Source organism: Lepus europaeus, chromosome 5 (genome assembly GCF_033115175.1).
Source record: "Lepus europaeus isolate LE1 chromosome 5, mLepTim1.pri, whole genome shotgun sequence".
Classification (NCBI taxonomy): Eukaryota; Metazoa; Chordata; class Mammalia; order Lagomorpha; family Leporidae; genus Lepus; species Lepus europaeus.
Genome location: NC_084831.1, coordinates 59,380,502 through 59,408,127, shown reverse-complemented (window position 1 = coordinate 59,408,127; position 27,626 = coordinate 59,380,502). Strand labels below are relative to the sequence as shown.

The 27,626-nt window shown below is 43.3% G+C and overlaps 1 protein-coding gene across 1 annotated transcript in view; it reads right to left on the bottom strand.

Annotated features, from left to right (window-relative positions):
- Positions 1-27,626, bottom strand: part of IL12RB2 (interleukin 12 receptor subunit beta 2) — a 93,876-nt gene that overhangs the window by 19,124 nt on the left and 47,126 nt on the right. Inside the window, exons 11-12 of the mRNA XM_062190093.1 lie at positions 21,907-22,126; positions 2,848-3,048 (exon numbers count right to left, since the gene is read on the bottom strand). Of these exons, the coding sequence (XP_062046077.1) occupies positions 2,848-3,048; positions 21,907-22,126 (421 nt within the window). The remainder of the gene's footprint in view (positions 1-2,847; positions 3,049-21,906; positions 22,127-27,626) is intronic.

Below are 27,626 nucleotides of genomic sequence, written 5' to 3'. Positions count from 1 at the left end.
GTGAAAGCTGGGGAGCTCCGGGTAAACGCACTAGGCCAATGGTTCCATGCTTTTTGCTATGCAGAATGTAAGCTCAGGGCAGGAGGCCTTGGGAACTGCTGAATCGGAGACTGTAGTCTTGTGAGTGGCTCACCCTCAGTGGACCTGGGAAGCCAGCTGGCTCTGTAACCCAGCGAGCATTTCCATTTCAACCAAGAGTAGAGGCTCCCTAGCAAGCTTGCTCCCTAGTTCTGACCTTGAGGGCTCCTGTTTTACTGACTTTGCCTGCTCAGTATCCAAAAGGCCTTCAGTGGATGAAGCCCACAGTCTTAAGACAATCATCTCTTTTCTGCAGTCTGGCCCCGATTTCCAGGCTCATTTCCCACCACTCCCGTGCATACAAATCCACCCAGCCCCGTTGGGCAAAGGCCCTGTCTCCGTGTTTACAAGCCTTCTCTCAGACGATTTTTCTGCACAAGGCTAATTTCACCTGTCAAGTGTGGGAGAAGGCAAACATTACATGATCAGTAATGAGGAGCAATTCTCGAGGCCATAAAGTGGGAGTGTGCAGATGAGGGGCACAGCTAGTCTAGGCATCAGGGGCGCTTCCTAGACACCGTGACGTTATGTGTTTGTCAAGGGAGAGGCTCTGCACGGTCAGAGCGTTTTCGCTGAGACAGGACAGGACTCGTGGTCTCCAGCTTGGGCCCCATAAACTTATAGTCCAGGAGTCTAGGTTAGATTCTGGCCCACTTCCAAACAATCAAATCAGCCTGGCCAGGTGCTGGAGAGAGCTGGTGAACTTCCAATGGCACTGAATGATCTTACTGATTGGGGAGGACCACTTTCAGTTCATTTTAATTATGAATTACTAAAGTTTCTAAGTATTTATTTCCAGAATGTAACATTAACAATTATGGCTTCCCAAATGTTTTCAAGCAGGAGAGCAACTTTAATTAATAAAGTTATTTTTCTCGTTAGTATACTGATTTTATTCAAATGGATATATACTAAGTGTGGAAAAGATTCTCTCTTGTCAACTATTTCCTGGTTTTTGTATAGAATTACAGGAACTGTAAGGCACCATATATAGTACAAACTATCCCACAGGGGAGAGCCTGACAGAGTTTATAAATAAGTGTTTACAATTGCATGACAGTTGAAAGTTTAGTGAATGCTTTTCTTCCCACTGTTTTTCTTGATTTGATGGCCATTAAACAACCCTGAAAGAAAATTGAGTCTCTGTAAAAACACACTGCTGTGAGAGATCCTTGATTGTCCTATTAGACAGCATCAGAGATGGGAAAATTCTGTTTCAAAATTGAGCTGATTTTGGCCTTCTTGAAATTTCCAAGCCTCGGGGGGCAGGTGTTTGGCCTACAGGTTAGGTGGCCAGTTAGGATGCCTGTATCCCATATCAGAGTGCCTGGGTTCAAGGTCTAGCTCTGTTCCTAACTCCAGTTTCCTGCCAGTGTGCACCCTGGGAAGCACTGGGTGATGGCTCCAGTACTTGGGTCCTTGCCACTCAAATGGGAGACCTGGATTGGGTTCTTATCTCCTGGCTTTGACCTGACCAAACCCAGGCCATTGTGGACATTTGGGGAGTGAACCAGCAGATACGAACTAATTCTCTCTCTCCCTCTCTCTGTCTCAGATAACTAAATACAAATTTAAATGTCCAAGCAGTGACCATTTTGTTCTCCAAAGCAGCACATGAAAACCAGCAGCAACCATAAAGCCACCCCACCCCAACCTCCATCTACAATTCTCTTCCACAGGTGAAATGGTGCCCAGATGAAAAGTTCTAGACTCTCAATGACCTATGACCTTCCCCCAGATGCTCACAAGCTTATCCAGGCAGTGCTTTCTTCAAGGGCAACGACAAAAGTGTAGTCTGCTAGAAGTCTGAGCAGCTATAAAAGAGGTGCTCACCTAAGGACCAGCATGGGCGTGTACAGCCTCTTAGATAGGTGTAATGATTGCCATGATATAATGACAGCATTACAGGATTTGGAGCTTGAAAATCTATTAAAGTCTTAGCTCTGTCACATTTAACAATAACAACAACAACAATAATAATAGCAACCACATTGTTGAGACCTTAAAATATGTCAGCCTGTGGTCAAAATATTTTCCTTTACATTGATTCAGTTAGTCCTCACAATAGCCCAGTGAGGCAGGTAATTTTATGGTCCCATTTTATAGAAGAGGAAACTGAGGCACACAGAAAATAAATAATGTGCTCTGAATTACATGACATTAGTGAAAGAGCCAGGACTCAATCTCAGGTAGTCTGGCTGCAGAGCCAGAATTTTTTTTTTTTTTAAACAACTATGCTGAATTTATGCTTAAAAATGACATGAACTAAATCCTGTCCAGTTGCTTTAGCACATTTTCAGATGCTTCTCTCACTTGTTTCTAAACAACACTGATGGATTAGGACCCTGAGGATAAGAGATGCCAGTTATCATCCATATAACTCTGCATTTATTATCACACGAACAACAGGCGGACCTGCTTCCCTCATCTGTACAATGGACACTCTAACTCTTACCGCATGTGATAGTTCTGAGAGTTAAATGAATTCCTCCCATTGACAGTGCCTGGCAACACTGAGCAGCTACCTGAGTTCTCAGCCAAACGTGTGCGGTTCAGTTATTCATCTTATTTGGCACTGTGCTGGGATGTGTATGCACAAACACCAGCCTTTGTGGTCACCTCGCTGTTGTTCTTTGGATGCAGTGGGTACTCAGAGGTGCTCCTCACTGTCCCCCTTATCATGCAGTCACTGTAACTGGAGGCAAAGTTCTGGGTTTCAGCCCGCAGTTCCCCAAGCAAACGTGAACTGAGAATCCCTCCGGACGGTACCTGACAGCACAGCAGACACACTGTGCAGCGGGAGCCGCAGCCAGTTTGGACGGGGCCGCACGTCGCCCTCCAGAAGCAGCTGCCTCCATTCCACCACGTACTCCCGAACGGCAGAGGCAGCTTTCTCGGGAGGCTGCCAAGTCACCAGGATGCTGTCTGTGCCCTCTGGGTTGGCAGAGACCTGGCGAGGAGCCAGCAATGCTTAATGGGGGAAAAGAAGAGGAAAACTCTGAGTGGATGAATTTCCATAAAAGTAGCAGCTCTCACCAGCCAAGTTTTAGGAAGAAACAATTTCTTGGACTTCAGGGTCACAGATTTAAGTCCATTCTCCTTTCTCCACAGAGAACAAGCATCATCAACTGTCCAAGACCACACGTAAGGCTGTCATCTTTCCTTCCTCTTTGCATGCCTGTGTCTCCACAGGTGCCTACCCCAGTGAATGGCATGTCTACCTTATCCACCCTCCATGCATTGATTTAGGTAAACACATGTCACTGAAAATTAGTGTTGCGTTGTGCTGGTGTGCTGTATTTTCATGAAACCTAGTGGGAAACAAAACTAATGATTCTTCTGCTCTTGTTTCCCACTCGGTATCATGTTTCTGGGATATACGCAACCTCCTACTCTGTCAGTTGGGCTCATCCCTTCAGACTTCTGCCTAAACCCTCGCCTTGTCCACTCTCCTGGTAACGAGAATGCTGTGACCATGACCCTCCGTACCTCCCCCTCTGTGCCTGTACAGGAGCATTTCTGGATTGTGTGTATAGAACTGCTTGATTATTGTGTAAATCCACCAAATACTACAAGATTGAGCTCTAAAATAGCCCACGGATACTCTAAGCACAACAAAAAAAGCATGAACGTTTTCATTTCTTCACCAACACTCGGAATTTTTTGAGTTTCTAATTTTTGTCAATCTGATAGTGCAAACTGGTATTTAATTGTGGTCCAACTTTTCTGATTTCCTATGAGGGTGAGTTTCTCTTCATTTATAATTGACTCTGTGACTTTTCCTGTCTGTGACCTGCCTAATCATATGCCTTAGACATTTATTTTTCTATTTCTTGTCTTCTCCCTGATTTGTGAAAATAGCTTTTATAGTCTAGAGATTGATCACTTGCCAATTCCAGCACTCTCTCACTTCAACTTGCTGATAATTTATGATGTGTTTCCCACACAGACATAGCCACTTGGATGTTGGTAAAGTTAACCATGTTGTGTGCATTTTGAGTCTTGTTTATGAAATTTTTCCATCCTAGGTTCAAGAAGATACTCAAGCTACATTTTCTCCTATTCGCTTTTCATTTTACCTTGCACAACAGCTGCATCAATGCCCTTCTCCTAATCTCTGAATTAATTCTTGTTTCTTTTTTCATCCAGTTCAAGGATTTTTTAAAAAGGGAACTCTATTATTATTTTTTCCACTCAGTGAGTCAATTTTTCCAAAGGTCATGCCATCTGCTACCTCACCTCTGTCGCACATGGAGTTCCATGCAAGCCTGGATCTGTGTCAGGGCAGGCATCTTCACCTGTCGCACTCCTGGGCTTTGTAACGTCTGACAATTTGGTCCATGAGGTTCCCTCTCCATTTTGTTCTTCTTTTCAAAGTAGTCTGAGATATTCATGAAACTTTATCCTTTCATATAGCGCTTAAGAATCAGTTGTCAGAGTTCCCCCAAATTCCAGCTGCTGTTTTTATTGGAATTAAATAATTTATAGTTTAATTTGGGGAAAACTGATCCTGTTACAATGCTAAGTTGTCCCACTCCTCACTACGCTGCTTCACTGGAGTTATTAGCTCTCCTTTTATTATCTTTTCATAGAGTGTTAGAAATTCCTCCTTAAAGCTTTCCTGTGCTCCTCATGACATTAATTCCTAGACATTTAACACTTCCAGTTTGTTACTTAAATGGCATCTTATTTTCCACTCCTTTTTCTACTGTTAATCTGTGTGTATTACTCATATTTGTGGCAAATCTGCTATACTCTCTGATTAGCTCCGATAATTTGTCTACTGGCCTTATTGAATGTTCTATGTACATACTTTATGTTTCTATGTTGCATACTTTAAATTCTTCTTCCATTTTTTAAAGAGTTATTTATTTATTTATTTGAAAGTCAGAGTTACAGTGAGAGAGGGAGAGACAGAGAGAGATCCTCCAGCTACTGATTCACTCCCCAAATGACCGCAACAGCTAGGAGTAGGTCAGGTGGAAGCCAGGAGCCAGGAACTTCATCCAGGTCTCCCACGTGGGTGCAGGGGACTAAGCACTTGGACCATCTTCCACTGCTTTCCCAGGCACATTAGTAGGGAGCTCGATCAGAAGTAGAGCAGCTGGGTCTTGAACTGGTGCCCTTATGGGATGCCAGCACTGCAGATGGTGGCTTAGCCTGCTGCGCCACAGCACTGGCCCCTTCTTCCAATCTTTCAAAAAATTTTAAAAACTTTATTTGAGAGGCAGAGACACAGACACACATACAGAGAGAGCTCCCATCTATTGGTTGAGAGCTTGGAACTCAATCCAGGTCTCCTATGTGGGTGGAAGGGATATGACCACTTGAATCATCACTTGTGGCCTACTAGGGTATACATTAGCAGGAAACTGGAATCCAGAGCAGAGCCAGGGCTCAAACACAGGCACTTTGATATGGGTTGTGGGAGTCACAGCATTGTCTCAACAGCTGCATCAAATGCCCACCTCCCCAGTCTTTGAATTACTTTTTTAATTTCCTTTTTGTGTTCTTATCAGCCTATACCTCTTTATTAGGATGATGTTGGGTTGGGTGTTGTGGCGCATCAGGTTAAGTCTCTGCTTGGGATGCCTGTATCCCATATTGGGGTGCTTATTTTCATCCCAGGTCCTCTGCTTCTGATCCAGCTCCTTGTTAATGCAAAGGTAGCAGATGATGGCTCAACAGCTGTCACCTGCGTAGGAGACCAGGATGGAGCTTGGGCTCCTGGCTTCAGCCTGACACCAGACACGGCTGTTTGAGTTCTTGTCTCCTGGTTTCAGCCTGGCCCAGCCTGGCTGTTGTTGTTGTGGCCTTTTGGGGAGTGAATCGGTGGATAGAGGATTCTCTCTCTCTCTCACTCTCTCTCTTATTCTGTCTCTCTCTTTCTCTCTCTGTCACCCTGCCTTTCAAATAAACCAAATAAGTCTTTTTCTTAGCAACCAAAAATACCCTTAACGTCCACACAAAATAAATGGACACGGTGTTTATAGCAGTTTTATTCAAAGTTGCCCAAACATGGAAAAAGCCAAGCCATGTATCATTCAGCAGGTGCAGTCACACACATAATAACAGTTTGGTAAAGGAACAGACTCACAAGATTTTTATCACCTAGTGACATTGCAATTGTCATAGTTTGCATGAATACACTCTATGATGTCAGCACAGTGATGAAATTGCCTAATGGTGCAGCTCTCAGAACATATCCCTGTCATTAAGTAAAACACGACTGTAAAGTACTTCTAGGCGATTAAATATTATTCAGCAGTAAAGATAAATGAGCTCTCAAGACATGAAAAGATACAGAGGAACCCTAAACGCATATTACTAAGTGAAAGAAGCCAACCAGAAAAGGCTCCAGACTGTATGATTCTAACTACATGACACTCTGCAAAGGCAGAACTATGAAGACAGCAAAGTGTCAATGGTTGCTTAGGGATGGGATGGGGTTGAACACAGAGGGATTTTAGGCAATGAAAGACCTCTGTATGATTCCATAATGGTGGGGATGTGTCATTACACAGGGGTGGGAAATCTCTGTACCTGATCTTCACTTTTGCTGGTAGCCTGAAACTGATTATGAAAAGTAAAGTCTATTTTTAAAAAATTATCAGTCCCTTTCCACTACCCACAAAAGTATAGAATGATTTCAACAATACAATAGGTTGGGGGCTGGCGCTGTGGCATAGCGGGTTAAGCCGCCGTCTGCAGTGCCTGCATCCTATATGGGTGAGGGTTTGAGACTCGGCTGCTCCACTCCCAATCCTGCTCTCTGCTATGGCCTGGGAAAGCAGTAGAAGATGGCCCAAGTCCTTGGGTTCCTGCACCCATGTGGGAGACCCGGAAGAAGCTCCTGGCTTCAGATTGGCACAGCTCAGGCCATTGCGGCCAACTGGGGAGTGAACCAGCAGATGGAAGACCCCTCTCTCTCTCTCTCTGCCTCTCTGTGTAACTCTAACTTTCAAATAAATAAATAAATAAATAAATCTTAGAAAAAGAAGACAAAAGGTCAATATAAGAAAAATGTATCTACGTCATTCATCCCGTTAATACCAAACTAGAAAAAGAACGATATGCTGTTGCCAGAGATAGAAAGATACGTTAGTGATGGGGTTGGTGTTGTGGCATAGTGGGTTAAGCCATCATCCGTAGTGCCGGCATTCCATATGGGTACCGGTTCAAGTCCCAGCTGCTCCACTTCCAATTCAGCTCCCTGTTAATATGCCTGGGAAAGCATTGATTGATGATCCAAGCAGTTGGGTCCCTGGACCCAAATGGGAGACTTGGAAGAAGCTCCTTGGGTCCTGACTTTGGACAGGCTCAGCTCCTGCCATTGTGACCATTTGGGGAGTGACCCAACAGATGGAAGATTGCTCTGTCTCTGTCTTTCCTTCTCTTTCTCTCTCTCTGTAACTCTGCCTTTCAAATAAAAAATTTTTAAAGTGTTCCTTCTATATTTTGGCTAACAGTCTTTTATCAAATGTCTTTTGTAAATATTTTTGTCTGTGGTTTGTCTTCTCATTCTCTTGACAACATCTTACTTTTCTTTCTTTCCTTCTGCCTCTTGTTGGTTGATGAGTTTATAATTTTAAACATGGCAACTTAAAGTCTTTTGTCATCCACAGTTATATATGATTTGCTGCTCATAAAACTAAAGCGTTGTTGGTTCTGTGTTTAGCTGTCCTCCTATAGGTTCCTATGGACTTTTTCCAGCCACTTCTATTGTATTCAGTACTTTGGGATGGCTCTGTAAACAGATGAAGCCAATAATGTATTAACAGTACCAACTGAGAGAAAGTATGGTTAACTGAGGTTACTAAAAACAAAAAGCAATTCAAATCAGTTGGCAATTTACAAAAAGAGCTTAAAGACTTCAAAAGCTATTATTAAAATTGCTATATTGGTCTATTATGTTAGGTTATATGTGTGTACATATTGTATGTCCACATGTGAATGTATATTCATTTTTAAAAAGATTTATTTATTTACTTGAAAGTCAGAGTTACACAGAGAGAGAAGGAGAGGCAGAGAGAGAGAGAGAGAGAGAGAGAGAGGTCTTCCATCCACAGATTCACTCCCCAGAAGGCCACAAAGGCCGGAGCAGCACAGAACTTGGGCCATCTTCTACTGCACTCCCAGGCCATAGCAGAGAGCTGGATGGGAAGCGGAGCAGCAGGGACTAGAACCAGCGGCCATATGGTATGCTGGCACTGCAGGCAGCAGCTTTACCGGCTATGCCACAGCGCCAGCCCCCAGCGTCTTTCTTTCACAAAGCACAAGTTTTAAGTTTTAATCAAGTTTGGTTTACCAGTTCTTTGTTTCATCAAGTGTACCTTTGGTGTTGAATTTAAAAGTCATCATCATACCTGAGATCATCTACATTTTCTCTAATGTTACCTTACAGAAGGCTTACCATTTTACAGTTTGGTGTATGATGCACTTTATGGTTATTTTTGTGAAGAGTTAAGGTCCAAATCTAGGTTCATTTTTTCCCATATGGACGTCCAGCTGTTCCATTTGTTGAAAAGATTGTCTTTGTTCTACCACACTGCCTGTGCTCCTTTATCAAAGATTGGGTGAATATATTTCTATGTATCTATTTCTGGGTTCTCTATTGTATTCCATTGATCTATTCTTTTGCTAGTATGACACAGTGCTGACTATAGTAAGTCTTAAAATTGGGTAGTGTCAGTCTTCCAGCTTTAAAGTTTTTTCCTTCAATATTGTTTTGGCAATTCCACCTTTTTACTTCTTTATGTAAATCTTAGGGTCATATTGTCAATATATACAAAATACTTGTAAATTGCTGGGATTTTGGCTGGAGCTGTGCTGGTATCCTGATAATATTGAGGTTTTCTATCACAAACTTGAACTCTTATTTAGTGCTTTGGTTTCTTTCATCAGAGTTTTGTAGTTTTCTTTTTTTTAAAACAAATTTTTATTTGACAGGTAGAGTTATAGACAGTGAGAGAGAGAGAGACAGAGAGAAAGGTCTTCCTTCCATTGGTTTACTCCCCAAATGGCTGCTACGGCCAGCGCACCACACTGATCCGAAGCCAGGAGCCAGGTGCTTCCTCCTGGTCTCCCATGTGGGTGCAGGGGCCCAAGCACTTGGGCCATCCTCCACTGCCCTCCCGGGCCACAGCAGAGAGCTGGACTGGAAGAGGAGCAACCGGGACTAGAACTCGGTACCCATATGGGATGCCGGCGCCGCAGGCGGAGGATTAACCAAGTGAGCCACGGCGCCGGCCCCGGTAGTTGTCTCTATTTCTTTTTTTAAAGATTTATTTATTTATTTGAACATCAGAGTTAGAGAGAAAGAGAGAAGGAGAGACAGAGATAGAGCGATCTTTCATTTACTGGTTCACTCCCCAAATGGCCACAATGTCTAGAGCTGGGCCAGGCCAAAGCCAGGAGCCTAGAACCCCATCCAAGTCTCCCACGTAGGTGGCAGAGGCACAAGCATTTAGGCAATCTTCCATTGCTTTCTCTGGTGCATTAACAGGAATTTGGAAGGGAAGTGGAGCAGCTAGGACTTGATCCGGCATTCATATGAGATGCTGGCATCACAGGTGGTGGCTCAACCCTGCTGTGCCACAAGACTGGCCCACATTTAAAATTTTTAAAGTTGACTCAGCCTTGCATACCTAGGACAACTTCCACTTGGTCATGATATATCATTTTTTTATATGTTGTTAAATTTGATTGCTAATATTCTTTTGAAGATTTTCATATCTATGTTCATAACAGATATTGACCAGTAGTTTTCTTTTCTTACAATATTTTTTTTCTGGCTTTGGTATTTGTCTCTGATAGAATGAATTAGGAAGCATTCCCTATTTTCTGGAACACATGTTAAAAAATTAGTATAATTTTTTCATTAAATGTTTGGTAGCATTGATCAATTAACCCATCTGATTCTTTGTACTTTGGAAGATTATTAATTACTAATTCAACTTATTTAGAAGTTACAGGCTTATACAATGGAACATCTACAGTCTCAATAAGCTAGTTTTTTTTTCTTATTCTTCACTAACAAGTTCAAATATAATATGTATGTTTTAAACTGTTATCAACACCATATTAAAATGATTAGAAGTATCTAAAATAACATTAGTAGGTGAAATAGTAACCAAAAAATGACACTAAGAGTATTTTTGAGACTATTATTTTTTTAACTAGAAAAACTATGGGATTCATAATGAACACAGATATCAGACACTTTAACCCTGCTGTTTTACAACATCAGTAAGAGTAAATGCATGAAGCACAGAAAAGAAGAGAAGAAGTTCAGGAGGAAAATCTAGTAAACACTTGAACTTTAGATGTCTCAAACACAGAACGGCTTATAAGCACTATCATTATTTTCATCCTTTAGGTAGTTCAAGTCTTTATTTCATTTCTAATTTTATTGAAGAATAAAAACCTAATTCATTACAAAATGTATCTTCTCAATTTCAGTTTTCAAGTATTTAAGTAATGCAAACCCAAATATTTTCTTTCATGGCAACAACACACTTATAAACTGAGCTTCAAAGACAGGGAAAAATCCATTTAAAATAACTGATACACTCTTCTGCCCAAAGACATAAAAACTAAGACTTAACACTGTAATCACACAATTGTATGTAATAAAAGAAGGGGGAAAAAAAAAGATGGTCCAATATAATCAATGTCTTCTTTTTAAAAAGATTCAAAAACAGATTGTGTTAATATGTGGCTGGATTCCCAGTAACAGGACATTCTGAAATCTAAGAAACTACAGAAGAAAAACCAGAGTAAGTTCAATTTCCCTGCTGTTTTTCCACAAATGTTCCTATTGTTTACTTCGTATTTCCTTTGTACTTTTACTGGGGGATTTTCTGCCTTCACCTTCTTTCAGAGTGACCACGTTTCTTGTTTAGCACATCATTAAGCATCTTTCACAAGGCTGGATGAGTGGTAATAAATTCTTTCAATTTCTGTTTGTTATGGAAGGTCTTTATTTCACCTTCATTCATAAATGAGAGCTTTGCAAGGTACAGTATTCTGGGTTGAGTTTCTTTCTTTTAAGACTTGGAATATATCTCACCATTCTCTCCTAGCCTGTAGGGTTTCTGATGAGAAGTCAGCTATGAGTCTAATTAGAAATCCTCTGAGGACCCGGCCCCGTGGCTCACTTGGCTAATCCTGCGCCTGCGGTGCTGGCATCCCATGTGGGCTCTGGGTTCTAGTCCCAGTTGCTCCTCTTCCAGTCCAGTTCCCTGCTGTGGCTTGGGAGGCCAGTGGAGGATGGCCCAAGTGCTTGGGCCCCTGCACCCGCATGGGAGACCAGGAGGAAGCACCTGGCTCCTGGCTTCGGATCAGTGTGGTGCGCTGGCCGTAGCAGCCATTTGGGGGGTGAACCAATGGAAGGAAGACCATTCTCTCTCTCTGTCTGTAACGCTACCTGTCAAATAAATAAATAAGTAAATCTTTTTTTAAAAAAGAAATCCTCTGAAACTAATGTGGAGTTTCTCTCATGCACATTTTAGAATCTTTATGTTTTGCCGGCGCCGCAGCGCACTAGGCTAATCCTCCGCCTTGCGGCGCCGGCACACCAGGTTCTAGTCCCGGTCGGGGCACCGGATTCTGTCCCGGTTGCCCCTCTTCCAGGCCAGCTCTCTGCTGTGGCCAGGGAGTGCAGTGGAGGATGGCCCAAGTGCTTGGGCCCTGCACCCCATGGGAGACCAGGAGAAGCACCTGGCTCCTGGCTTCGGATCAGCGCCGTGCGCCGGCCGCAGTGCACATACCGCGGTGGCCATTGGAGGGTGAACCAACAGCAAAAGGAAGACCTTTCTCTCTGTCTCTCTCTCACTGTCCACTCTGCCTGTCCAAAAAAAAAAAAAAAAATCTTTATGTTTTATTGTGGAGAGTTTGACTACAATGTGTCATGGTGAGGATCTTTTCTGGTCATGTCTATTAGGTGTTCTATATGCTTTCTGTATTTGGATGTTGCTTTCTTTCTCCAAATTAGGGAAGTTTTCTGTAAATATTTCATTAAAAAGTCCTTCTAATCCATTCTCTCTTTCCACACCTTTGGGAACTCCTAAGACACAAATGTTGGGTTGTTGAATAGTATCCCATAAATCTCCAACTTTGTTTTTTTAGTTTTCTAATTTCTTCTTCTTCTTTTTTGGTCTGACTGTAAAATTTCCAGAGATTTGGCTTCTAACTTGGATATTCTTTCTTCTGCTTCACAGAGTCTGTTGTCAAGGTTTTTAATTGCATTTTTTATTTGATCTATTGAATTCTTCATTTCCAATATTTCATTTTGGCTTCTCTTTAAAATCTCAATTTCATGGGAAAAATGTTGATTCATGTCATGTATGGATTTCTTTAATTTGTGGATCTGCTTCTGATTATTTATAATAATCCTATGATCAATTTTTTGAATTCTGTTTCCAGCATTTCTTTAATTTCTTCATTGTTACATTCTAGTATTGAAGTGGTGTTGTGTTTCTTTGGAGGCGCTATGTTGTTTTCCTTATTCTTGTTTCTTGAGTTGCTGTGTTTATTTTTGGACATTTGTGGAGATGCTTGTTGGTGTTTTTTTTTCCCCCTGTGATGGGTTTTATCTTTGGATGATACTTCTGTGGATTAGTGGAGTGTCTGCTCTTTCAGTGAATACCATGAGGCATGTGCTGGGTGTGGCCAGGGAGCTCTGGTCAGTGCTCCAAAGTGACACCCAAATTGGGCATGGTAGATATTTTTTCTTCTTCTTCTCCTCCTTTTTTTTTTTTTAATCATAAGAAAGGCTTAATCCGCTCTGTTGGAGTAGTCTCATGCTCACCTCCTCTCCTCCAAGGAGAACAATGCCTGGTTGCTAGCCCCAGTGGGTATACATTCATTCGCACTGCCACAAGAACCACACACAGGATCTGTGCAGCCCTCAGTGTGAGCACGGATCCGGCAGCAATGACCCTCACCAGGGAATCAGGGAGCCCGTGCATGTGGAACCACCTACCCAAAGACCCAGCCACACCTTGCATCCTCACACCTAGCCACAGTGTTTTCACAGTCTTAGCACACAAGGCTCCCACAGTCAGGAGCACCCAGCCCCCTGTCAGTGCTCCCAGCCAGACTCAGGCATCTCCGCTCAGCTGGTTGCTGGGCATGCAGACATGAGCTGGTGCAGATGTTACATATGTCCAAAATGGTGTCCACCCCCTCTCAGCTAGTTACAGGTCACCGGTGCCAGGTGGTTGGGGAGAGAGAAACATGTCCCCCCTTTTTTTCCTCTGGGTTGGCAGGTACACTCTCCCCTACAGGGCTCCAAGCTGTACTCATGTCAGGCTCTTCCTGCAGCTTTATGGCCAGTGGCTTGGGATGCTGCAGCCTGGTCTCATCTCACTCTCCAAAGCTGGTGCTGAGGCTCTTGGAACTGCTGGGGTACTGAGTTGTGCACGCCCATGCCCTCCATGTAGATCCACAGCGTCCCTCTAATGTGCGTGGAGTTTCCTCTGCCATGTTCTCCCTAATTCTTCCCTGAGATTGGACTCTACATTTTTTTTTTTAAACTATCATCCCATAGACTACAGCAGTAAGCTCCCTCCCTATTCTGCCATCTTGGTGTCTCCTAGATGTCGGCTATATATCTTTAATGATGTTATGTCTGCAGAATCTGTCCATTTCTAATAAACAAGTGTGGAAATCTACAACTACCAAAGGAGATTCATTTATTTCTCCTTTTTTTGTTGCACCAATTTTTGTCTCATGTAGTTTGATGCTCTGCTATTAGACCCCTATACATTAAGGATTGCTAAAATCTTCATGGATAATTGATTCTTATTTCTCTTTCACTTTGTAAGAAAGATTTATTTATTTAAAAGGCAGAGTTACAAAGAGAGAGAAGCAGAGACAGAGACAGAGCTTTCATCCACTGGTTCACTCCCCAAATGATAGCAACAGCCAGGGCTGGACCAGCATGAAGCCAGGAGCCTGGAACCCCATCTGAGTCTCCCGTGTCAGTGACAGAGACCCAATTATTTGTTCCTTCATCTGCTGCCTTCCAGTGTGAACATTAACCCAAAGCTGGCCAGGAAGCTGGAGATGACACTCCAGCCCAGGCACTCCCAAATGGATGCAGGCACCCACACAGCGGCGTACGCACTATGCCAAATCCCGTCCCTGTATGTCACACCTGTGTAGTGGTGACGTAGTTTTTGTGTGCTCTGTTCTGGTTTTTCAGTCTTTGTTTTCTTCACTTTTCAGTTTTGGAGGTTGCCATTGACATACTTGAAGCCAGAGATTCCTTCTTCAGCCACGTGCAGTTTACTGAGTCTGTCAAAGACGTTCTTCATTTCTGCTAGTGTTTTTGATCTCTAGAATTTCTTTTTGATTCTTTCTTAGAATTTCCATCTCTGGGATTATACTGTCCATCTGTTCTTGCATCTTTTCTATTTTATCCCTTAAGGCTCTTAGCATATTAATCACAGTTGTTTTAAACTCTTAGTCTAATAATTCCCACATCCCTGCTGTATCTGAGTCTTGGGCTGATGCTTTCTCTATCTCAAAACTCTCTCTCTCTCTCTCTCTCTCTCTCTCTCTCTCTGTGTGTGTGTGTGTGTGTATCTTGTACTATGCCTTGTAACTTTTGGTAAAAGGTGGCAGCAAATGGGCTTTTAGTAATTCGATGGAAGGTGTGGGGGAGGGGAGGCATTCTGCAGGTCTATGACTAGGTCGTAGTCTTCCAGTGAACCTGTGTCCCTGGACTGTGCCCTTCACAAGTGCTTCTCAGTCCTCCCCTCTGTGAGGGCCACAGAGAGCTGGCTTGGAACACCAGTGGGTGCTGGAGTTGAGTTTTTCCTTTTCCTCTCTAAGGAAGGTTAGAGCAGGCTGCAGCCGGGAGTCTCTCTCCCCATTAGGTTAGTTAGACAATGATACAACTCCTGGTACATTAGGTTCCCTTGAGGGCAGGCCTGCTTAAGAAAACTGTGCTGTGATTATTTTAAAGCAGTTCCTTTCCTCTCCTCCTGCCAGAGGCATAAGGAGATTGTGCTCTGACACTCACTGTGAGAACCTGGTCCAGCTCTGTGAGGTCAAGCTCACTCCAGGGTGGCAACCTTTTATAACTGAGCACCCCTGGAGAGTTAACTCTGAGATCTGTTGGCTCTGAGCTTCTCACAGTGGTCAGTAGAAAGTCCTAATGCTTTTGCTTTTGTTTTTGTTGGATGCTTTCTTTTGGGGGGGCAGTGGCTCACCATGTGACCTCACTTCACTGACTGGATCCAAGAGGGAAAGAGAGAGAGAGAGAGAGAGAGAGAGAGAGAGAGAATCATCCATCTGTTGGGTTACTCCCCAAATGGCTGCAACTGCCGGGGTTGGGCCAGGCTGAAGGGAGGAGACAGAAATTCCATCCAGGTCTCTCATGTGAGTGGCATGGGCCCAAGGACCTGGACTATCTTCTGCTACTTTCCCAGGCACTTCAGCAGGGAACTGGATCAGAAGTGGAGCAGCAGGGACTTGAACTGGTACTCATATGGGATGCCAGTGTTGCAAACAGTAGCTTAACCTGCTGTGCCACAACACCGGCCCTGCCTTTATTATTTCCTTATGTTTTGTTTCCCTGATTTATTTTCTTACCTTTAGTTCTCTCTTATTTCTTTTCTTTTTGACAGGCAGAGTGGATAGTGAGAGAGAGACAGAGAGAAAGGTCTTCCTTTGCCGTTGGTTCACCCTCCAATGGCCGCTGTGGCCGGCGCATCACGCTGATCCGAAGCCAGGAGCCAGGTGCTTCTCCTGGTCTCCCATGCGGGTGCAGGGCCCAAGCAGTTGGGCCATCCTCCACTGCCTTCCTGGGCCATAGCAGAGAGCTGGCCTGGAAGAGGAGCAACCGGGATAGAATCCAGTGCCCCGACCGGGACTAGAACCTGGTGTGCCGACGCCGCAAGGTGGAGGATTAGCCTGTTAAGCCACGGCGCCGGCCAGTTCTCTTATTTCTGTTTCTTTTTGTTTTTGAAGATTATTTATTTGAAAGGCAGAGTGGCAGAGAAGGCGAGACAGATCGTCTGTCCTCTGGTTCACTCGCTAAATGTCTGCAACAGCCAGGACTGGGCCAGGAGCCAGGAAATCAATCTGGTTCTCCCAAGAGGGTGGCAGGAACCCAAGTATTTGGGTCATTATCTGCTGCTCCCCAGAGTTTGCATTAGCAGGAAGCTGGAGTCAGGAGCTGGAGCTGGCACTTGAACCCAGGTACTACAATATGGGATGTGAGAGTCCCAAGCAGTGTCTTACTCTCTACACCAAATGCTCGTTTTGCCATTCTGATTTTTTTTTTTTTTAATTTTTTGACAGGCAGAGGGGACAGTGAGAGAGAGAGACCCTCCAATGGCTGCTGCGGCCGGCGTGCTGCGGCCGGTGCACCGTGCTGATCCGAAGCCAGGAGCCAGGTGCTTCTCCTGGTCTCCCATGGGGTGCAGGGCCCAAGCACTTGGGCCATCCTCCACTGCCTTCCTGGGCCACAGCAGAGAGCTGGCCTGGAAGAGGAGCAACCAGGACAGAATCCGGCGCCCCTACCGGGACTAGAACCTGGTGTGCCAGCGCCGCAAGGCGGAGGATTAGCCAATTGAACAGCGGTGCCGGCCTCATTTTGTCATTCTGTAATATTCTTGACCACTAGTCTTCAACTAATTCTCCCCCTCCATTTCCTTTCTTCTTCTTTTTTTTTTTTTCTCTCACTGGGATGCCTTTTGGATGGTTGTCAGTATTGCTATTTCTGTGTTGGAATTTTTCTCATCTTTCAATTTCTTTAGCCACTTTTAATGCTTTCTGTAGGAATTTCTCCCTAAGTCTTCCACTCACTAATTCAATCGTTTTAGATCAGACTCTGCTATTTAACCCTTGGGCCAAGACCTTTATGTCAACAACTAAACTTTCTGTATTGTCTCTATCTGGATCTGCTTCCCAGTGACCCGTTTCTGATTCGCATTTCTGGGACTCGCTCTTCTCTTTCTAAGGATACTTAGTATACTTATTCTAAGCCCTTGCTTTTCTGGTTGAACTTGTTCTGTTCGGATGACACAGGTTGTACCTATGATACAGCTTTATTGCCTTTCATCCCCAGAAATCATGCTCATGGGACCTCTCCTAATGCTTTTCGTTTGGGATCATGTTTTATTTTCCCAGATTGATCAGAGTCTCCATCTCTATTTTCCTATGAGCAGAAGAGTGATAGCTCATGGTCTTCCACGTAAGTGTAGGGTGGGGAGGAAGTGATTTTCAGGGTGGAAACCTAGAGGCCAGAGATCCTGTAGTGATGCAACCTGCACGCAGGTTCTTCTTAAGTATACCTGGTACCTCCAGAACCTGCCAATGCTTCTCCGGCAGACACTGCTCTTCATGAGGGGCGGAGCTGTTACTCTTTTTTGTAACTGCCCAGCCCATGGGGTGAGTGGCTGAGAAAATGCTCAAGGGCGAGCCAGTTCACAGGCACTCTGCTCCCAAGATAGCTTCAGGGCTTCCTTGGACTTTCCTGTCCTGATCTCTGGACTTCCCTGTCCCACCACAGAGCTGCTTGGGCAATGGTCACCCCAGGGGAACATGGACAAGGAATAAGAGAGTACAACCAGAAAACACTTGCTTGGTCTTCCTCTTCCCATCATTATTTCCTATTAGTGGAGTTGAGTGATTCCCGTCTTCTCTCTCTTCAGTGCTGGGTTTGGAGGTGAGAGCCTGCATCCTGTGCATCGCCATCTCATCAGGACCTGGAATTCCCCAGAAGTGGTTTCTTTGTCTTCATTTACCTTGGTTTTTGATATCCTGGTTATGTCATGGTTTTGTGTGTTTTTTTTTTTTTTTTTTTTTTCGAAAATGAAACATTCATTCAGTACATACGAGAATTTATTCAGCACTGTGGTTGCAAGATCCTTTTCTGGGTGTTGGGATAAAATAGTCAAAGAACTTTTCTAACCACTGTTATCCCTGGAATTAGCTAAACAAATCAGCTTGGCATTGTATTGCCCCCAAGGCCTTCAGCCTGTGACTCACCACAATCGCCAGAAGCCAGTCTTGAATTTCCTCCCTCGTGAAGTCTGCCAGGGCATGTTCGCCCCCTTTGGAGCTGCTGACAACTCACGTTCTCCCTTCACAGTTACTCCTTCAGCCCCAGTCACTCAACTTCCGCCTCCATGTTGACTGTGAGCTTCTGCATGAAGTCCATGAGGCGTTCGGAAAGAGCGTCCACCTGAGAGACAGGTGGCCTGGCTCTCCCATCAAGCTCTGCACCAAATGGATGCGTGACATTGGGTAAGTTACTTCAGTCCTGTGACTCAGCCTCTGACATCTGTGTGGGCCTGTTTATGACTGCGCTGGTGTATGTCTCTTCCTGTAGTTTCAAAAATTCTTGAGCACAGAACCTTTGCAATATTAAGTAGTTTTTACTTGTTGATGAATGGTTAGCACACATTCAATTTTCAGAACCATAAACCAACAAAATCATTCTTGTGCCTCTGGATATACAACGGTGTGGTGTCTTGTCTCTAGTTTCTCAAAGTCAACATAAATAACATGGGAGGCATGGCTTTTTGCATTCTAGAAGGAAAGATGCACGTGTGAATGGCGTCAACTAAGACTGAAGGAGGGAAGGGACAGCGTCACGTTCTTCTTACAGCTCGTTCAAGGACAAAGGTTGTCAAGGCCAGGGACACACAATCTGTCAGTTTGTCCTCCAGGTCACTCTGCGATGCCCTACTCCCGGTATTGGATGATTCAGGTGCAGTTTTAGGAGAGACAGTAGTGCCCTGAGAGCCCTACATTTCCAGGACCCTCTTTGCCATAGCTCAGTTCTAAAGAATTATGCATGCTTGGGCTCCCTGCTGTGCTGTGCAGGGACCCCATCCTTACTATCCAATGGAGTGATGTGCAGCTGTGCATTCTCACAGGACCGAGCGTTCCTCTTTCCTCTTTGTATCACTGGACCCCAGTATCTCCCACCTTCCCAGGCGCTTCATTCCATTTGCCGCTCTTCCTCCTTTGCCTTGTTCTCCACTCTTGGTTCTTCTTTTTCAATCTGAATGCCTGCCAATCTCTCCTTTTAAACAAACCCTCATCCATGCACATCTGCACTCCCTCCTCTGGCCATGCCCCTTTGCCTCCTCACCCTTGGTACACATGGTGCCTCCTCCTCAGCCCACGACTTGGCCTTTCTCTGTTCCTGGAGGACCCTGTGCAACCTCTAACCTCATGTGTATAAAACTGTTTACTTGTTTATACACCTGTCCTTCCCATGTGATTTGAGGATCTCAATTACTCTTTTTACCTATGGCTGGATTCCAATTGTCTTACCTAGTGTATGCTTAATAAAAGACTGTTTAATGAATAAAGTAGAGGCAAACTCTAAAATGATGAGTGTGTCGCTTGGAGAAGTTGTTACCAAATCTAAATAAGGAATCTGGAATGGGATCATAAAGTTCACAAGATTCTACTACCCCAAAACCCACTCTGCAGTGAGGCTTGAAGAAGAGGTATTCTGATACATTACATTTTTAAAACAACAGGATATAGCCATAGAACTCACCGTAAAAATCACATATGTAATACTGATCTATTAAAGAAAATGTTTTAAATATGAAAGCAAAAAGGAAAAAATATCTGATTCAGAGGTGACCTCTATTAATATTTCCATGAGTATACTATTGGACTTTTTTTTTTACTATGCAAAGAATATGTACTCATGTAAGTATACATGAGTGTTTAAAATGGCAACACTCCATGTATATTCTTGAAAGCCTACTTTGTGCATATGTGCATCCTTCCATGATAATAAAGATAATGCTGGCATAGGATTAAGGCAGGTGAAAGTCCACTCTCTGTTATTACGTTTAGCTCTTAGCTCATTTATGGTGTTTCACTATCTCAAGCAACTTTTCAACAAACATTCTCTATATACAATTTTCAGCACTTATAATTTTCTAAGGATATAGTTTTAATGGTAAAATTTTTTGTTGAAAGACATGTTCATATTTAAAGTGGGCTACATATTGCCAAACTGCTCCCAGAAAGTTGTACCTATCTATATCCCCAGCACCTTCAAGGTGCCCCCTTGCCCCTTCCCTAGCATGGGGTTTGCTAATTCTACTGACTTTGTCATTCTGATCTGGTTTCTCACGTTTTTTTCAAAATTTGCTAGTTAGGCTAAACTTCTTTTCATATCTTTATTGATCTTATTATACTTCCGTTTTGAGTTTCCTATTCATATCCTTTGGTTTCTTACATATTTGAAAAAGTTAAATAGATTATAGATATGTAGACATTAACTTTCTTTGGTCCAAACTTTGTGATAGTTAGTATATATCTTATTATATTACTATGTATAATTTATATTATATGTATATTTATATATAAAACCTTACTTGAGTTTTAAAGCTTTACTTATGGTGTTTAAAAAAATTGTAGTTTATTATGCATAAAGTTGACATGTTTTTTCCACAGTTAATCCATTCTTTCCTTCAAGTTTTCTACCTCAGCTGTCTTTGCCCCATGAGGCAGAGGTTGCCAGTTGCCTACCAAATACCTTCTTCTCATTTTCCTTAACAAGAAAATGTTGCTGCCTGAAGCAACTCCTTTGCAGCTGGGGTGGCCAGTGAGGCCCAGGGAGAGTGTCACCACGAGACCTTGGGCAAAGCTCCATAAGAGTGAGCAGCGAGTTTTCCTCTCATCCTTCCTTTCTGCTGTCCAGAGGAAGTAACTAGAGCTCTGGCAGCCATCTTGGACCCATTCCATCACGAGGATGAGAGCCAAGTGTGGCAGAGGAAGCAGAGAGAGACAGCCTGGAGTCTTGAGGAAGTCACAAAGCTATCACACCAGCCCTGGCTGTCTACTTCTGAACTTTTACAAGAGAGAATCAATTAGCCACTACAGTCAAGCCTTTGAGAAGAGCAATTTTTACTCCTCAGAGCAATTCCTAACTCATATACTACCTCAAGGATGCATCAACGTTTACTTGTATTTTATTCTGGTCATTTTCATCTACTATGTATCTCTATGGTCTCAGATATATGACTGAAAAGATACATAACCAATATTTAACAGTGTAAATAAAATAATAGTGTTTTCATAGAAACATCTTTACGTTGTTACTACATCCACATGTAGACAAATTGTCTCACTGAATTTTAGGGAAGAATCTAATTTAAGAGCTTTAGTCTATTTTTTTTGAAGGTATGCCAATGATCTTGACATGGAATTCTTCTGTAATGCAGATCTTGAGAAATGGCATTTGTAACATTTTCTTGGCAAGTCACAGGCTTTTATCTTGAGAAGTTAATTTTTAGAGCATATAACTATAAAACATGAGATTTTACATCTAGTAGGGAGTTTTTCAATGAATATTACTGAATATGTAATTAAATTTGTATAATAAAGAGCTGTAGTATAGCAAAATTTTACTAGAGTTTCGTTATAGTCAGAATTTGATTTTAACATCATTGGTTTTAAAATATGTTTTGACTGTAAGTGTAAAATGTTTTTCTAAAACTTAATATATAGAACTCTTGCTTCTGTAAAAGTTATATACTAGTGTTCAATTTAGTGTAGCTAGTATTTTCTTAACTAATACTTATTAAGTATATATTTAACCTCACAAGAACCTGCAAGGTAGATAAAATCATCTCTATTTCAAGAGAGGAGGAAATTGAAGCTCAGAGGTGTTGATTCACTTATCCAAGGCCACTCAGTGGCTTCCCCAAGCTGTTGACTCCAAAGTCTAATCTCCTGATGGCTCATGCCAGGCCCTGGGCCAGGCCTGCAGAAGATAAGACATCAGGAAGACATGGTCTCTGTAGCCAGAATTAAAGAAAAGTTGGCACTTACCTGCCCCGCACAGGTCTGTTATGTTAATACTAGTTGGCAGGGAACTGCCTTTTGAGTTGGCTGCAGATACAGCTGCAGCCCAATTCCCAGTTCTGGGAACGACCCAGGTCCAGGAGGTGTGTCTTGTGAGGTTCTGTAGTGTAGTTTTCCTTCCTGCCATCTCCTGTAAGGTCACTCGATAGTGGAGGATTTTCCCTCTTGCCTCTGATACACTCAGATTCTGCAACAAAACACATTCGCCTAATGTTTAATCTCAGACAAGATAGCTGGATGCTCTGTGCCTGGACCCCAGGCTTGTGCTGCAGGCGGCCACATCTGAGTGACCTTTTTATTTACATCATCTCCTCTCCACCCCCACTCCACACTGCAAATTAGAAAAACAAAACAAAACAAAACAAACAAACAAAAACAAAAAAAAAACACAGTTAACCTATTTCAAAGATAATTCTCCAAAACATTGATTTTTCTTACTAGTAGTAGACTTACCAATGGTAGACAACCCGATTATAAACCATGGAACAAGTGTGGAATTGGAACTCAGACAACCTGGATTTGAACTGCAGCTCTACCAATCCCACAGACCCAGTGCAAGGCATTCAGCACCTGAGTCCCCATTTCTAAATTTGTGAAACACATATACATGCGTATGACTTTTATATAGAAAGCGCAGTGCTGTTCAAGACATCAGTGCAAGATTTTCAAGAGCTAAACTAGTAAAATCTATACTTAGTGTACTGAATTAGCCATCTGTGCTAGGAAACTAAGACACTGTTCATAAATGTGTGACTAACAAGTTTTGGAACAGCAAAAATTCCAATTGAGATCATTTGGGAGCAATCCCAGAAAGCAAGCAGAAAAGTAATTATTTGTATTGTAGCCCTCTTTGGACAAGGATCATAGGAAACAGAAGCAGAGAGAATGGCAAGTTGTCAAGTCCAGCACTGGCAGTGCCCATCCTTGCCTACTGCAGGGAGATGAAGGCTTGGTCTCCCAGACATAAGCATTATAGTTTTCTTGGCAAGGGGTGGGTAGGGCTTCCAGCTGCCTTAGCTGAAAACCACACCTTAGGATCAGCCAGTGCCCCCTGATCTGGTTCCTTGTTCACCAGTCTTCTAACAATGTGGTTTCCTATATAGTTATCTGACAGGACAGGCTGGGCTAACGTGAACACTTGGTTCACTAAAAATTTGTGTTTCTCACTTTAAGTGATTAAATCGGCCTTCTGATGATAATCTGACTTCTGAAACAATTAGCATACTGGGGAGAATGTTCCAATTTGCTGATTCAAGCTTGCTGGTTGGCCCAACAGCTGCATTTCTCACTGTAAATTAATCCACGAGCATCCAGCTTTTTATATTTCCATTTCTGGGAGCCTGATTAATGCAGATACATTCTAAGGATCCTTCTGGAGCCACAAGGCCCAAGACTGGATCTTAAACCATGGTCAATGCCCCAGGTGAATGTCACGTTTCTTGGAGACCCTTTTGGGTGAACATTCAGTCTCTTCTTAAAGTTATCATTTCAAACATCCATCACAGCTGATCTCATGGGCCTGTTATGTGGATTAAAATAAGCAAGTGCTTTTTAAAGTATGGTGTTCTAAACTGTTATTAATAAACGTCCTTTGCCAGAGGAGAAAAACAGGCTAAATGAAAGCCAGTGCTAGCAAAGACCATTCCTCAGCTCCCTCTCACTCCATTCTTCTCTGGAGGTCCAGAGGTAGGACTTCGCCCACTCCTACTCCATGCTCCCCGACCCCAAGGCACTCCCCAAGAGTTAACTGACCTCACGAAACTCCCTATTCCTGCCAGGGACCCAAGAGGCTTTAGTCCCACTCTAGCAACCAAGGAAACAGAGCTATAATAGGAAAAAAGCACCTTACAAACCACCTTTATTTTCTCTCACTATCATTCATAGACACTCCAGAAATCTTAGTCTAATTATAAAGTGCTAAAAATAGGGGGAACATGTCACCTTGGATCCAATGACCTTGCATGGTGACTGCTGTGAAAATCCAATTGATCACAGTGATCTAGTACATAGAGGTGTGGACCAAGCGAGTAGTGGAAAGCCTGGTCCCAAACCCTTGCATTTTGTCCTCCAAATCCCATATTTTAGGGTTGAAAAGATCAGTGAAGAGGTGAGGATTGGGTGGAACTAGTTCAACAAGCATCCTGTGGATTATGCTCATACCAAATGTCAAGTTCAATTATTAGGATAAAGTTTAGCTTCTCTCATGTAATTAATCTTAATAAAATTGGAAAGTGGGCCTAACTTGTCCAACAGGCTCCATAGAACAAAAAAATTCAATAAGCCAGCAGGAAAATAGGTATTTAGCCAGATGGGTACTTAGTCTTCTAAAGCAACCGAAAACAGCATCATTAGTTTGGTTTAAAAAAAATAGCAGAATAAAATGTGCAAATAGTATACATAGCCCTCCACTCTTGGATTATGCCTGTTCCTATAGGAATGCAGTATCATCATGGAAGCACCAAACTAAAGGGATATTGTAGATTCACAATTAATTCAACATTTCATTTTATAAATGGGGAAACTGGGGTCCAGGAACACGGAGTGGTTTTTGCTCAGAGTTAGATGGAGAAGACAGGAGTAGAACTCAGAGCTCTCAACATCTAGGTCACTGTGCCCTCCAGTGCGATGCACTGCTCCTTATACCTCCAAGCCCGAGACGATGAACTGGTAGACATGGACAGCCATGTTTCAGAGCTCGAATCCCCAGTCACCCTTGCAGACACAAGTTGCAAAGCACCTTCTCTAGCTGTGGTATATTCTGACACTCAGCATCAACAGTGGGCATGAATTCAGCAATTTGGGGAAGGTGGAGACCTAGAATTCATCCCCCCCCCCCCCAAAGCCAGCAGACTCTGAGTCACAAGGAGGCAAGCTGTGAACCTAAAAAAACTGCAGACCCAAGAAGCCAGTTGACTCTTCTTGGATAAACCTATTTATACTCCAGGCTGGGTATATGGGCGGTGACAAAGGAGGAGCGACATTTATTGGGCTTTACCATGAATCAGGGGTTCTACATCTATAAGCACATTCAGCCTTCCTCATTTATCCCCCTCCCCACCCCCGGATTTTCAATCTTTAATTGCCTTCAATTCTATATTTGCTACAACTTTGTTTGTGGATGCCCAATATTTAGGAAAGACATAGTAAATAAATACTATTAGGTTATAATAAATAAATAAATACTATTAGGTTAGCACTCCCTTTCCTTCTGATCCAGAGCTCCATACCTATGTTATTTCAATCATTAGAAACAACTCTCTTTGGCTCTATTTTCTTAAGGGTTTGCATAAGGGACTTCAATACCTTGATTGGTAATGCTGTCTTCCATTGTCATAGGAAACAGAATAAAGGTCCAGTAATGACCATGTCTGATGATTAAAATAAGACGACATAAATGAAGTCAGCTATACAACCTGGCATTTTGATGAGAGTACTGAACCTTGAAGTTAAGGAACTGCCTCAAGTAGTCCTTACAGAAAAGTAACGTGAGGTTTTAGAGCGCCCTCTGGTGGATATGAGCGAGGGCCTGCCTAACCAAATGGGTTGTCTTGTACATCCAGGAGTGTCTACACAAGTTCTTGTACACTCTCTGGCAGTGCTGATTGGGCCTCAGGCCAGTGTTCCCACTGTCATCGTCACCCTCTCCTATCAGTAAGAGTAGGCTAAGAAGAAAAATCTAATTGAATCTTTCCTTCAGCTTTTTTCTGCTGTGTTTTGTAGGAATTTTTAATTTTTAAAAAATATTTATTTATTTATTTGAAAGTCAGAGTTACACAGCAGAGAGAGGAGAGGCAGAGAGAGAGAGAAAGAGAGGTCTTCCATCCGATGGTTCACTCCCCAAATGACCGCAACAGCCAGAGCTGGGCTGATCTGTAATCAGGAGCCAGGAGCTTCCTCCTGGTCTTCCATGTGGGTGCAAGGGTCCAAGGACTTGGGCCATCTTCCAGTGCTTTCCAGGTCATAGCAGAGAGCTGGATCATAAGTGGAGCAACTAGGACTCGAACCAGCAGCCATATGGGATGCCAGCGCTTCAGGCCAGGGTGTTAACCCGCTGTGCCACAGAGCCGGCCCCAGGAATTTTTAATTCCTAATTATTTATTTGAGAGGCAGTAAGGCAGAGAGAGAGAGAGAGAGAGAGAGAGAGAGAGAAATTCTATCTGCTGGTTCACTCCTCAATTACTTGAGCCATTGCTGCTGCCTCCCAGGATCTGCACTGGCAGTAGGCAGGAGTCAGAAGCTGGAGCAGAGAATTGAACCCAAGTACTCCAGTGTAGGAAGCAAGCAGCTTAACCACTAGGCTTGGGGCCAGTGCTATGGCATAGTGGTTAAGCTGCTGCCTCCAGTGCCGGCATCCCATAGGGGCACTGGTTTGAGACCCGGCTGCTCCACTTCCAATCCAGCTCTCTGCCGTGGCCTGGGAAAGCAGTAGAAGATGGCCCAAGTCCTTGGGCCCCTGCACCCACGTGGGAGACCTGGAAGTAGCTCCTGGCTCCTGGCTTCGGATCAGCATAGCTCCAGCTGATGCGGTCAGTTGGAGAGTGAACCAATGGATGGAAGACCTCTCTCTCTCTCTCTGCCTCTTCTTCTCTCTCTGTGTAACTCTTTCAAATAAATAAATAAATCTTAAAAAAAATTTAACCACTAGGCTAACTGCCTGTTTCTGGGGGAAGTTACTTAAAGTTTATATGGAAAACCTTTCTGCCTTAAACCTTTCTGCCTTAAGTTTGCCTAGGAAAGGAAGAGTGAGCAACTCCCTCAATAAGCCTATGGTAGGACTTCTGCCTGAAAAGGCTTTCAGTGCCACAGATAACTCCATGACTGTAATCAATAGCAGAAAAAAACCCCTGGCACATTTCAGAACACAATTCACATTTTTCGAAATTAAAAATCTCTTGGAGAGGTATCTTTGTGAATAGATAATTTCTTGCTAAGACTTAAAACCACGCTGTGCTTGTCATACAGGAATGCTTTCTTCTGAACCTCCCTTGATTCCAATAACAAAGACCACCGTAGAGCGCAGTGTGTACCACAGAAGAGAGCCGATAATCAAGACTCCTCAGAAATCCGGAAATCTGGGCCCAGCACTTAGCATCACAACTCTTTGTGGGTTCTCCTTAGAATGCTCCTGACTTCCGTTCTCCCATCAGGGCAGACCCTTTGTGTTCTTGTTCCACCAGCTTTGTGAGCTTGGGCAAGTTATTTTGCCTTAAATTTCTTATCTGTAAAACAAATCCCGTGGCAGTGCCGGCTTATTGGAGCGTTCACTGAGCTCTAGGAGGGAGACTGGTTCAGAGTGCTCGGCGCCACCTGTGTTAAGACTCTTGGTGAGCTCCCTTCTCTAGAAAAGTGATTGTGATCGCCTCTTTCCCGGTCGGACTTACTCTTCCCACAATCTGGAGGATAGGGCCATCTTGATTCTTGCTTTAAACCCAGCTCCACGTGAAAGTTTCACCAAAGCCATTCCGTTGATTACAAAGCACATATAATTTGTGAGTTTAAGCCTGAGTACCTTGATTTCAAACCTCACGAATGCCTTCAGCAATATCCCAATCCAAAGTGAAGAAGAGGTAACTCAAAAGACAGGCCTTGGAGCCAGCATTGTGGTGTAGCAGGTTAAAGCGCTTACTGCCATGGTGGTATGCCAGATAGGAGTTTGAGCCTCCAGATGTCTATTTCCCATCCAGCTT